The sequence below is a fragment of the Bos mutus genome, chromosome 9 (assembly GCF_027580195.1).
Source record: "Bos mutus isolate GX-2022 chromosome 9, NWIPB_WYAK_1.1, whole genome shotgun sequence".
NCBI classification, from domain to species: Eukaryota; Metazoa; Chordata; class Mammalia; order Artiodactyla; family Bovidae; genus Bos; species Bos mutus.
Window position 1 is genome coordinate 43,768,834 of NC_091625.1, and position 14,027 is coordinate 43,782,860.

General features: G+C 40.7%; 1 protein-coding gene across 4 annotated transcripts in view; it reads left to right on the forward strand.

The window, feature by feature from the left end:
• Window positions 1–1,471: 1,471 nt before the first annotated feature.
• Window positions 1,472–14,027, forward strand: part of ATG5 (autophagy related 5) — a 145,162-nt gene continuing 132,606 nt past the window's right edge. The window contains exons 1-2 of one of the 4 annotated variants that reach the window (XM_070376528.1): window positions 1,472–1,989; window positions 8,185–8,348. In XM_070376528.1, coding sequence (XP_070232629.1) covers window positions 8,241–8,348 — 108 coding nt within the window. In that variant the 5' untranslated portion in view covers window positions 1,472–1,989; window positions 8,185–8,240. Of the gene's footprint in view, window positions 1,990–8,184; window positions 8,349–14,027 lie in introns of those variants that run through there. The other 3 variants (XM_070376529.1, XM_070376530.1, XM_070376531.1) reach the window with 3 other exon arrangements.

Here is a 14,027-nt window from a genome sequence, read left to right on the forward strand (position 1 = left end):
CTGCAGCACTTCAGGCTCCCTTGTCCTTCTCTATCTCCCTGAGTTTGCTCAAATTCATGAGTCCACCAAATGGACTCATGCCCATCGAGTTGGTGATACCATCTAACCATCTTATCCTCTGCCGTCCCCTTCTCCTTTTGCCTTCAGTCTTTCCCAGGGTCAGGGTCTTTTGCAGTGAGTTGGTTCTTCACTTCAGGTGGCCACAGCATTGGAGCTTCAGCATCAGTCCTTCCAATGAATATTCAGGGTTGATTTCCTTTAGGATTGACTGGTTTGATCTCCTTGATGTCCAAGGGACTCTCAAGAATCTTCCCCAGCACCACAATTTGAAAGCATCTATTCTTTGGTGCTCAACCTTCTTTATGGTCCAAGTCTCACATCCATACATGACTACTGAAAAAACCATAGCTTTGACTATTTTGGACTTTTGTTGGCAAAGCAATGTCTTAGCTTTTAAATATGCTGTATAGGTTTGTCAGTTTTCCTTCCAAGGAGCAAGTGTCTTTTAATTTCATGGTTGCAGTCACCATCCGCAGTGATTTGGGAGCCCAAGAAAACAAAATCTATCACTGCTGCCACTTTCCCCCCTTCTATTTGCCATAAAGTGATTGGACCAGATGCCATGATCTTAGTTTTTTCAATGTTGAGTTTTAAGCCAGCTTTTTCACTCTCCTTTTCCACCTTCATCAAGAGGCCCTTTAGTTCCTCTTCACTTTCTGCCATTAGAGAGGGATTATCTGCATATCTGAGGTTGTTGATATTCTCCAGGCAAACCTGATTCCAGTTAGTGATTCATCCAACCCAGCACTTCACATGATGTACTCTGTATAGAAGTTGAATAAGCTGGGTGACAATATACAAGCTTGTCACACTCCTTTCCCAATTTTGAACCAGTCAGTTGTTCCATATCTAGTTGTAACTGTCACTTCTTGACCTGCATACATGTGTGAAGCATGCCAATATTTTCTAATTTTTTTCCCTGAAAAGTGCTAGTCAGGACCCACAAAATTGATTTGATGACCCACCAATAAGTTGATTGAATTTTGAATAAGGTGTGATTTACCACTAATAAATCATTAGACTAAACAACAACCCCTAAGAAGATTCTTCTTTTTAAAAGTATCCTGTGGCTAATACTAGGATTTTCCTAATCTTTTCAATTATCAGGAACGATAAAGTAGTATTTACTCGGTATGCATAGTGTAATAATTTGAAGGAATGTGTAATTAAAAGACTAACGTTAAATGTCTGGTAAGGCTTCTAGATAGATCCAGTGCCAACAGCTTTTAAGAGTAAGTTCACTAATTGCTTGTTATTTTAACCAACAGGAAGACAAAGGTATATACAATTGGATGGATGCGAGGGCTTCAAATGCCTGTTAATTCATGCTGTGGCTCTGACAAAGTGAAGATGAGAAAACAGGAAAACACTTTGAAGATCAACGTTTTATTAATTTTACTGTGGGAAGCCAGGAGAGAGACGCCGCGATCAAGCTCCAGTGAGGCAGTGTCTCCGTATTTGTAAAAGTCTCTGCTCTCACAGAACTGTTATAACCTTCTTAAATACCAATGACTGCCAAAAGCACAGACAAGCCAAGAGATCACCTGTGAACTTGCCAGGGGGTTTGACCGCTCGGTCCGCGCATGCTCAAGTCTGGCTCCAGCCTCGGTGCAGGGTTGGGCCGAACTCGGAGGGCGGAGTGCGGGCCACGTGGGGTCTAGTGACGTCATCTCCGGGCGCCGAGGGTGACTGGACTTGCGGTGGGCTTCCAGGGCTCCGCGGCGCTGCGGGCCGTCTTTGCTGGATACCGGAGGGCGGAAGTGGAGCTGGGCTCTACTCCGACCTCCGCGCAGGTGTCTTCTGCGGCTGCGCGGGCTATCGGGACTCCCGGCTGGTGCATCTCGGCGAGATAGTGTGTTGGCCGCTCTCCTCCGCCCAGCGTCTTCACCTGTGCAGGAAGCCGGAGGAGAAGCCGGCGCTTCTAGTAGGGTATGTGTGTGTCTGTCACCCCAGTGTGAGGAAATGCCCGCAGGAAGAGGGTTGGGGAAGTGCCAAGTAGGTGTGGTAAAAAGGAGGGGCGTGTGCGTTGAGAGGAGCGCTCCCCCGGGCGGTGGTGGCGGGTGAAGGTGGTTCCTCCGAGGAAGGTGGCGTTGCCCAGGCGCCGCCCCCGGAGCCCTAGCGCCGGCTGGGAGGGTGTAGCCTGTGTGATCTCTGGAGGGAATACGTCCGTTCCTTTCTAAGGTAGGAAGCCTGGGTCTCATCAGAGGCTCTGGAGTTTAGTTCAGGACCTGCATTTTTCGTGGAGTAGTTATTTAGATCATAGATATTTCATAGGCAGTTCGATTCTATCCGAAATCGGTGGAGTTTTCCCCAGTTTATCTTCTCAAAGCATTCATTAAGTCTCATTTTAATAATATTTAGTGCCAAAAAATAAATTTCCCGTTGGCAAAGCACTTTCATATACTTTAATTATACTTTGGATTATTTTCAAGTCACATCTGAAATTGAGGAGCTTAGGGAAACTGGATTGGTTCTAGATTTTTCTGAAGGGTGTGGAGACACAACATGTTTTTAGCAAGAATCAGAACCCAGAGGCTGTCAAACGGCACTGGACTTCTCAAGTCTTCTAGAATTTACTTGATAAATTTCGGAGTTTTGGGGACTGTGTGTACAACTTGGGTCTGAACCGAATTATTTTGTGATTTCCATAAAGGGAGTTGTTGATTGAATTTTGAATTTGAAAGTAAATATGTTGGGCTGAGGGTAGTAGTTGAGGGAAATTTTAGGATTTTATATTGGATTTGAGCATGTTCTTTGGTCCATCATGGTATGCTGATTAAAATTGGGGAAAAACAAATAGAATGAGACTATATGGATAAGAGATTTTAGAGTAATGTACAAGCTTCAAGTGTAGATTCACTTTATTAATTTAACAGATACGAAGTGCCAGTTATGTGCCAGGCACTGAACAAAAAATAAACGAAGCAATAAACAGTGAAGAAGACAATAAAAATCGCTGCCATGATGAAGTTCACTTTGAGGTTTGGGGTGAGGAAACATTAATTTAAAAGTTAATTAAAGTATATGTGAAGTGGAGTGGTGAAAAGTGCTGTGGAGAAAAAATAATGAAGGGGAATGGGACATGCTGGTGTCATGTGTAGGAAGTTATAGTGGTGGCCTAAGAGAAGATGACATTTGAGCAGAAACCTAGTAATATTAAGGAAGGGTGCCATGTGGATGTAGTGGAAAAGACGATGAGAACAGCCAGAATCCCTGAGGCAGGAGCATATCAGCTAGTTTGGCTCCACCGGGGGAGCAAGTTGGAGAGAGAAGTAGATTAGCAGGTCAGAGTAGGTAGTTAATGTTAGTTGCTCAGTCTTGTGTCCGATTCTTTGCGACCCCATGAACTGTAGCCCACCAGGCTCCTCTGTCCATGGGATTCTCCAGGCAAGAATACTGGAGTGGGTTGCCATTCCCTTCTCCAGGGGATCTTCCTGATCCAGAAATCGAACCCAGGTCTCCTGAACTGCAGGCAGATTCTTTACCTACTGAGCTACCAGGGAAGCCTCAGGTCATATAAGGGCCTGGTAAGAGTTTTTTTGTTTGTTTGTTTTTGAACACTTATAGTTTTTACTTTGAATGAATTGGTCTAGTTTTGAGTGGCTTCCCAGGTGACTCAGTGGTAAAAAATCCACCTGCAATGAGGATCTCTGGATCAGGAAGATCCCCTGGACAAGGGAATGTCTACCCATTCCAGTATTGTTGCCTGGAGAATTCCAAGGACAGAGGAGCCTGGAGGGCTACAGTCCATGGGGTTGTGAATGAGTCAGATATGACTGAGGGACTAAACAACAAGAGTTTTGAATAAAGGAGTGAACTCATCTGACTTGTGTTTTAAATTTTTTTTTCTGATTATGTTGTTATTTCTCTGCAGCAAGTTGCAGAAATATTGAGACCTCTGTTGGTAGACTGTGGCATTTATCTGAGTTAAAGGTCACAGTGACTTGGATCAGTGTGGTAGTAGTGGAGGTGAGAAATAACTAGGTTCTAGACTGATGTCTAAGCTAGAGCTGGTCAGCTGTGAAGAGGGGTCATGGTTGGCTCCCAGATTTAAGGCCTGAGCAACTAAAGAATGGAGTTACCACTTAGTAGTTTGGGGAAGACCACAGAGTACTAGGAAGAGGAGAGAGGGAGATCTGAAATCATTTTCTGTTTTGCACTTGCTAAATTTCCAAATGAAATGCCAATATACAGTAGTATATGTGGAACTAGAGTTCAGAAGAGAAGTCTAGGTTGAAGATGTGAATGTGGGAATTGTTAATGTGTAAATGATATTTAAAACCCTAAGAGATCTCCAAAGGCAGGGTTCAAGGACTTCAGGACATTTCAACATTTGGAGGTTGGGGCGAGTTACAGACTATATCCCCCAGGGTGGGGGTGCGCCTGTTCCTTAAAACCCCTATTCAAAAATGGTGATCCTTAGTAACCAGATAGAAGGAAATAGTTAAAAAGCCAAGTCATTAGCTGAGAGAGAGTAAGGAAGGAGATGTGAAAATTTGAGAAGAGAGAGTTGATCTGGGACAGCAGAAGAATAAATGGACTAGGGAAACATGAGAACACTGGGCAGTACTCAGAGCCCACTTTTGAATTTAAAGGGAGACCAGCCAACATATTTTTAGATGTTTACAAATTTACTAGTAGTAGGTATTTGATATTTTAAGTAATTTGTGGATAGTTGGGGATTTTGTCAGCAAAAAAACAGCTTTAGGTAGTAGGTTAGCAGCTCTTGGTTTGTAGCCTAAAAGGGACTGTTAATTGTGCATTACATTCTTATCATACTCACTATACTGTTTGCTAAGTGTTTTTCGTTGGACACACCTACCATTTTTCCAGGCTGAGAATTAGATGCAGAAAATACAGCAGCAGTCGGGTAGTAGTCATTGCCCTAAAGAAGCTTATTTCTAGTAGATTGTATCATGGTTTGAGATTTCATTTTCTTCGAAAATGTTGCCTTCAAGTTGGATGCGTGGTTTGATATCATTGTGTATGTATGAGAGGGAAAAACATTTTTCTAAAATAATAAAATTCACTGAATTTAAAGTGTGATTGTACCAATTTAGCAAGAGTTTAGGTGGAGAAGTTTCTTCAGTAGCTAGTGTAACCTTGGGGTTTATGTATTTTCTTTATTTATATATTTTCCGGTGTTTAACAAAAATTCCAGAACCAACTATGTGCTAATTGTGCTACCCTCCCTGATACAAAGGTATATATGACTCAATTTCTGCTGTCAAGGAACTCACTGTTCAGTTTTGGGAGGGGCAAGAGTCAGATAAGATAAACATAACTGCAGTGCACTGTTATACCATATAACAATAAAGATAAATAATAAGTAATTAGATTGTAGTTTGCTTAGTGGAAGGCGTCCCAAGAAACTGATGTTAGGTTCACTCTTAAAAGAGGATTAAGAATTGGCCAAGAGAAGGGGCAAAGGGTATGCAAGCAGAGCGGCCATGGAATTAAATACGTATTCCATTCTTCCTGTTGTTGGTTACTAGGTGCTAAACACAGAGCAACCTGTGACATTAGAATTATCTTCAGTTTACAGATAGGAGGTTTGGAGATGTCAGGTTTGTTGTCCAAGGACTCACAGCTTATATGAGGAAGTCAGGGTTGAAACCCATGTCAGTCCAGTTTCAAAACCTCTTAATTACCTTACTCTATTACCTACTGTAAGCATTTAAATCTTTTCAGTCCTTGTCTTTATCCCAGTTTTTTTTTTTACCAACTTCTATTCTTCACTGGAAAAGCCTCCTATCTGTTTTCAAACCACTGCTACCAGTCTAGGTCAGGCACTCATTATTATATGCCTTGGTTGTGGACATTGCTTCCTGGCTATCCTTTCTCTGACTCAGATCTCCTTTTGTGCACTGCCATCAGATTTGTTGTTGTTGTTCATTTGCTAAGTCATGTCCTACTCTTTGCAGCCCCACGAACTGCAGCATGCCAGGCTTCCCTGTCCTTCACTATTTCCCTGAGTTTGCTCAAACTCTCATCCATTGAGTCAGTGATGTCATCCAATCATCTCATCCTCTGTCACTTCCGTTTCCTCTCACCCTCAATCTTTCCCAGCATCAGGGTCTTTTCTTGCCATCAGGTGGTCAAAGTATTGGAACTTCAGCTTCAGCATCAGTTTTTCCAATGAATATTCAGGGTTGATTTCCTTTAGGATTGACTGGTTTGATCTCCTTGCAGTCCAAGGGACTCTTGTGAGTCTTCTCTAGCACTGCAGTTCGAAAGCATCAGTTCTTCGGCTCTCAACACTTTTTATGGTACAACTGTCACATCCGTACATGACTAATGGAAAAGCCATAGTTCTGACTATACCAGATAATTGTTTTTATTTCACCATGATAGAACCTCACAGCTTGTTGGATAAAATTGAAAACCTACAGTTATCTATTTGGTATACTTCATGATCTGGTTACATTATATATTTATAAATTTGACATTAAAGGAATAATAATTGCTTTTATGTCTCAGCACTTACTGTGTCCAGTACCATGTCACATACTTTATAGATTTTTTTCTCTAGAACAACCCTGGTAACTTTTACAGTTAAGGAAATTGAGACTTAGTGAAGTAAAGTGACTTGCTTAAAATCATGTGTGGTAGTAGACCATGTCACAGTGTCAGCTCTTTCATTGTCTACTACTGTTCCCAATATGTTTCCTAAAATGTTGGCTCATATATTGCTCCTGCCACTTCCTGTCTTTGCTAATGCTATATTGCCCTGCTTGGATTATTTGTCTTCTTTTCTTCTGTCCATATTTTACCCAGTCTTCAAGTTCAGTATCTTTTAAAATTCTTCCCTGAACATGGTAAGTTCTGTTAATATTTAACTGCTTCCCCTCCTCCCTATGAAAGCACTCACAAAGTAACATTTAATTATAACCATGGACATATTGGAGTTGAAAGGGATGTTTGGCAATTAATATGGTATGGTGGAAAGAGTACCAGATTGAAAATCCTGCTGCAGTGGAAAAGTAAAGGTGCAGTGAGGTTCTGCCTGATTCATGCATAGAAGAAAGGCTGTTTTGAGCAGATTCCTGAAGGCTGTCCAAGTCGAAGACAAGGTGAGGAAGGGTACTTTAGGATTAGGAACCACCAGCATGAGCACAGCTATGGAAAGTACACGAAAGTGCATGGTATGTTTAGCAGATTTGTAAATAGTACCTTCTGGGCAATGCCTGTAGGGGCTTCCCTGGTGGCTCAGACAGTAAAGAATCTGCCTGCAATGCAGGAGACTCGGGTCCTGTCCCTGGGTCTGGAAGATCCTTTGGAGAATGGAATGGCTCCCCAGTCCAGTATTCTTGCCTGGAGAATCCCCATGGACAGAGGAGCCTGGCGGGCTACAATCCATTGGGTTGCAGAGTCAAATATGCCTGAGGTTTTTAAAAAATGAACACCACCATCGTCATTGTCATCATCATCGTGAAGCCCTCATCATCTGCCACAGAGCTGGGTGTATCAAATGGTCAAATTGTGACTCTTATCGTGAGTGTTACTAGCAGTGCTCAGTGCATAATTTTTGGTTGTATTTTCCTTTACTAATTCCAGTTTACACTAGATAATGCTTTTGATTATTCTAAGTTCTTGAAGTTTTTGACTTTTAAACATTTTTTGAGACAAGCTCTTGCTGGTTCTATAAATTATGATGACAGATACATCTTATACTACTAGTACTGTGCTACAGGCATTATTGTAAGTATTCTACATGTATGAATTTAATTTTCATATCTCTCTTACATGGTCAGTGCTATTATTCCCATTTTATAGATGAGAAAACTGAGACAAAAGTTACAGGTGAAGAGTTCACTTTAGATAAGCAGTATACTTTTTTGGGGCTTGAGAGAATGTTGCAAGTATAGTTTTACTTTGGCTGTGGTTTGTTATTTGTATATGTAATTTTGAAATGGTTACTTCTGTGATCTTTTTAAATAAATAATGGCTTCACATTTGGAATTTGTTGTACTGATTTTTGCATTCATTCTAAAGAATGCCATCATGTAGTTTTTTGAAGTGAATAATCGTTAACGGCATTCTTGATTTCCTATAATCTTTGTTTTGGAGCAGGTACGTTTATTCTTACAAGGATCAGACCAACGCTCTTCATTTTATTTTCAGTTTGGCTTTGGCTGAAAATAATTTAGCCTATATGTACTGCTTTCATCACTGGAAGAATGACAGATGACAAAGATGTGCTTCGAGATGTGTGGTTTGGACGAATTCCAACTTGCTTCACCCTGTATCAGGATGAGATAACTGAACGCGAGGCAGAGCCATACTATGTAAGTATGCTGGTGGTGGCAAGTGGGATGTCGGGACTTTGTCCATTTCTGTAGAGAAAGCTCTTAAGAACCAGGAGGCTGGTTTTCAACTCTTTGTATACAATTAATATGTGCTTATTATGGAAAAAAAATTAGGAGACACAGACCTGTGAAAAGAAGGAAGTAAGAATCGCCTCTAATCCTAGTGCTCAGAGGATAAAAGCACTGCTGACATGTTGATACGGGACCGTCTTGACTTTATTTTTCTTACACATCTATAGTATATGATAATGAATCATAAGTTATGTGTGGTTTTTTAACAGGAAGCTATTTTGAAAATGATAGGTTCAGATTTGGTTCTTTTGTATTCAAAGCAACTATTTAAATTTTTTTGATAGCTGAAATGAACATATGAATGCGGGTGTATCTTCATATGTTCATGATTTAATATAGATAAAAAGAAATATATTGTTTAATAACATAAATTGTTGCATGTAGGCTTGTGGATTGGAGTTAGTGTATTATCTGTTCTAAAAAGAGAGTATCAGTTATCTTTTGATTTTAGTCTGCTTTTCTTTTTTCTTTTTAATTCCCAATATGATCCAAACATAAGCATCTGTCAGTCAGAGATAATAGCATCTTGCCTTTTTACTAAACAGTCCCTAGTAGGCAAAGACATTCTCAGTTACTGTCATTTTAGTTTTTCCTTTGTGTCTCAGGTACACAGGCTTCCCAGGTGGTGCCAGTGGTAAAGAACCCACCTGCCAATGCAGGAGACATGAGACATGGGTTTGATTCCTGGGTCGGGAAGATCCCCTGGAGAAGTACATGGCAACCCACTCCAGTACTCTTGCCTGGAGAAGCCCGTGGACAGAGGAGCCTGGTGGGCTGCAGTCCATGGGGTTGCGAAGAGTCGGCCACGACTGAAACGACTTAGTATGCATGCACACGTAGTAGTATTTACTCAGGAAGATCTGGAGAAGTGAAACACGTCTGTGCTGCTGGACTGTCTCTTGTTTCACTTCAGTTGAGCTCGCCCTTGGCTTTCTCCCCTGTGTGCTGGTGAGGCAGCACTCGTCCCCTACCTGCCCCAGCTGGGGATAGTCAGATGGCTGGAGGAAGCTCCTGTAGGGGCCCGTCCTCTGACTTGTTGGATACAGGAACTGTTTTGTTTTTCTCTGTGCGTCCTTGAATCTGGAATATGTCACACAAATGGTAGATACTCAGTGCATGAAAGTCTCTCCACCCCCATATTGGGGGTTTGTTTAAATTCTCTGGGTTTTCTTAATGATAATTTCAGAGAAATTGGGTAGTCTTTTGTACTTTTTCAGATAATCATAACTGATTATATAAATTTGAATCATTTTTACTTTGGAAACTCAGCAATTTTCCATCTTTAGAAAAACTTCCATGGTTAAAATGAAAAGTGATCATAGTTTATTTTTAGAGACATTTCATTTGTTAGATGTATTTTTACTCTTCTCCCTCAGTAGTTTGGGTTAGGATATCATTTAAGTTTGTTTCCAAACTAGCTTTTGCTATTTTAATGAAAACTTTTAACCTTGGGCAGCTTTCTAATAGTACTTACACAGAGGAGTGTATGTGTGTCCAGTTGGTCAAAGTAGTGAAAGCTAAGAGATACATGATTTAAGACTGTTTACTTTTAAATCAGAATATGATGTTTGACACATTTTCTGCACTTAAAAAAAGCAAGTAAAGAATATAATATTTTTCCTTCCTTATTTATAAATCTGTTTTAAATATGAAAAGACCATTGTGAGAACTAGAGGATAAGTTGTTTTTTGTTTCTAATCGAATTAAAAATGGTAAGTAATGAGATTAACTGTTGGAGGAAGATTGTTTTTAATACGAATTGATTTTATTTTTCCTTGAATTCTTCCTAATTCTTCACCCAAAAGAAACTTCATTGTGGTCATGTTTTTTCAGATTATTGGGTGACAGGCATATAATAAATATTAAAGAACTGAACTTTAAAACTATGCAGCATAATTCAGATTTTGCTCTTTAAATGCATGCATACTTAAGTGTGGAGAAGGAAATGGCAACTCACTCCAGTGTTCTTGCCTGGGAAATCCCATGGGCAGAGGAGCCTGGCAGGCTACCGTTCATGGGGTCACAAAGAGTCAGGTAAAGACTGAAGTGTAAGAAAGAAAAAGTGATTGTGTGAACACTCACCTAGAGCCAGACATCCTGGAATATGAAGTCAAGTGGACCTTAGGAAGCATCACTACAAACAAAGTTATTGGAGGTGATGGAATTCCAGTTGAGCTATTTCAAATCCTAAAAGATGATGCTGTGAAAGTGCTGCACTCAATATGCCAGCACATTTGGAAACCTCAGCAGTGGCCACAGGACTGGAAAAGGTCAGTTTTCATTCTAATCCCTAAGAAAGGCAGTGCCAAAGAATCCTCAAACTACCGCACAATTGCACTCATCTCACATACTAGTAAAGTAATGCTCAAAATTCTGCAAGCCAGGCTTCAACAGTACATGAACCATGAACTTCCAGTTGTTCAAGCTGGTTTTAGAAAAGGCAGAGGAAGCAGAGATCAAATTGCCAACATCCGTTGGATCATTGAAAAAGCAAGAGAGTTCCAGGAAAACATCTATTTCTGCTTTATTGACTATGCCAAAGCCTTTGACTGGGTGGGTCACAATAAACTGGAAAATTCTAAAAGAGATGGGAATACCAGACCACCTGACCTGCTCTTGAGAAATCTGTATGCAGGTTAGGAAGCAACAATTAGAACTGAACATGGAACAACAGACTGGTTCCAAATACAAAAAGGAGTACATCTAAGCTGTATATTGTCACCCTGCCTCTTGATGAAAGTGAAAGAGGAGAGTGAAAAAGTTGGCTTAAAGCTCAACATTCAGAAAACTAAGATCATGGCATCCAGTCCCATCACTTCATGGCAAATAGATGGAGAAACAGTGGAAACAGTGCCAGACTTTATTTTTGGGGGCTCCCAAACCACTGCAGATGGTGACTGCAGCCATGAAATAAAAAGATACTTACACCTTGAAAGAAAAGTTATAACCAACCTAGACAGCATATTCAAAAGCAGAGACATTACTTTGCCAACAAAGGTCCGTCTAGTCAAGGCTATGGTTTCCAGTAGTCATGTATGGATGTGAGAGTTGGACTATAAAGAAAGCTGAGTGCTGAAGAATTGATGCTTTTCACCTGTGGTGTTGAAGCTGAAACTCCTGTACTTGGGCTACCTGATGCGAAGAGCTGACTCATTTGAAAAGACCCTAATGCTGGGAAAGATTGAAGGCGAGAGGAGAAGGGGATGACAGAGGATGAGATGTTTGGATGGCATCACTGACTCAATGGATGTGAGTTTAAGTAAACTCTGGGAGTTGGGGATGGACAGGGAGGCCTGGCATGCTGCAGTCCATGAGGTTGCAGAGTCGGACACACGACTGAGCGACTGAACTGAACTGAACTGAAGAAAGAAAATGCTGTATACAAAACCACTAGCAGTGGTTTTACTATTAGAATTATTATCAGTAAACACTTTAGTGCCAATATGATTTTAGTTCACATATCTCTTTGTTGTAAATTAAGCTTGAATGTATTTTTAATTGCTTTGAGTTGTAATAATGATACTGTTTTAAAGAGGTAGATGAAATGGGATGAAAATTTGCCCTGAGAGCTAGTAGACCTCTTGCCCAGACATTCTTAGAGCTCAGGTGAGGTGATATAACAGGGTTGTCATTGTGGCCTGAAGCGTCCATTCATGTTCAGGTGGAGGTGCAGGAAGGATGGGTGAATGGGAATGTAGTTTCCTTTTATTAATGTTTATAGCTTCTTTCTTAGAAACTGGATTTTAAAATATCCACTCTGTACCAAATTTGTAAATTAAATAATTTTTATTCAGAGTCTTCTGGGATTTTCTGTTTTAATTGGAAAAGCTTATTAATGTTAGATATATTTCTCTTTATTTCTGCATTTTGATTTGTTGGCTCTGTATAAATCTTTCAGCCAATTCTATGTGTCATAATCATTGAGAATTATATCTTATATTACAGAGAATATTAGCAAGGAACTTTCCTAGAAACAAAGCAACGTTTCAGTTTTTGTTTCTGTTATATTCATTTGAACTGTTACTTTTCCTTTAGATTATCCAGTATGAAACATACACACTAAATTGCATTCATATTTTGTGACTTTTCACCAGAGGTGATCACGCAGATGTGTGGTAGTTGATCTGAGTAGACCCTAAACCCAGCAGTCTGTTTATATTCCCATAGTCAACTGTGTCTGTCCTCTGCTAGGACTCCTCTGAGCCCTCACCTCACTTCCTACTTCACAAAGAAAATAGAAACCACGTGACAGGACCTTCCTTAACTTTCTGCCGCCAACTCTGTAAAGCGTATCTGCACAGAGAGGTGAGAGTGTATCTGCACAGATTCACTCTTTCTCTCCTGTTTTAATGGAAGAGGTGCCCTTTATTCTCGAGCAAGGCCCAGCTTTCCATCTATGTTCTGGATCCCATCTTCTGCCTTCTCTGTTTATTTTACTTCAACTTTTTCTGTCTATTGACAACAACTTTGCAGCATTTATATTGTCTCAGATCCTTCCTATCCTGTAACAAACCTCTTTGACCCCATCTTTCTTTCATCCACTTGGTTTTCTTTCACAGCCAGACTTATCAAAAGGATTGTCTGTACTCATTGTTTCCTCCCCACCTCCCACTACTTACTTTGCTGTAATCATATTTTCACATTGCTTCAACAAAACTGTTCTTGTCAAAGTCCCTAGTGACATCTTTTTAAAATTTTTTATTTTTTTATTTTTTAACCAGACCTAGAGTCTGCTTTTGAACTTTGATTTGCTTGATCTCTCAGCCTTATTTGATATTTTTGGCTGTTTCCTCGGTTTTATTACACTGTCCTCTCACTCTGCAGTGCCTCATCCCTGGTTTTGCTCCTGTGCTGCCCTTTGCTTTGCCTTTTTTTTGGGGGGGAGTCCACTTCTCTGTTTCTTTTTTTTTTTTGCGGGGGCGGGGGTGGGGCAGGTGGCGGTGGTGCTTCCTTGATAGCTCAGTTGGTAAAGAAATTCACCTGCAGTGCAGGAGACCTCAGTTCAATTACTGGGTCAGAAAGAATTGCTAGAGAAGGGATAGGCTACCCGTTCTAGTATTCTTGGGTTTCCTTTGTGGCTCAGCTGGTAAAGAACCTGCCTGGAATGCCAGAGACCTAGGTTCAATCCCTGGGTTGGGAAGAACCCCTGGAGAAAGGAAAGGCTACCCACTCCAGTATTCTGGCCTAGAGAATTCCATGGACTGTATAGTCCATGGGGTTGCAAAGAGTCGGACATGACTGAGCAACTTTCACTTTCTATTTTTTCCCCCACTAGAGCTCTCACTCCATTTTTGTGTCTTTGTTGAGCATTTTTATCTTAACAGCTCCCCGGGCTTTTTCTCCTGAGCTCCAGACCTGTATGTCTTTCTGCTGATAACCTCACTTAGATGTCTCAAAGGAACTCAAACTGAGTGTGTTTGAAGCTGGACTCATCATCTTTACTCCAGAAAACCTGGTCATCTGCCATCTTCTATTCTTGTCTTATTATCCAACTAATTAATTACTCCTACGGCAATTAACATGGAACTCATCCTTTGATACTGCCTTATTCTATATCCCTGACATTCAGTCATAATTGGGTCTGTC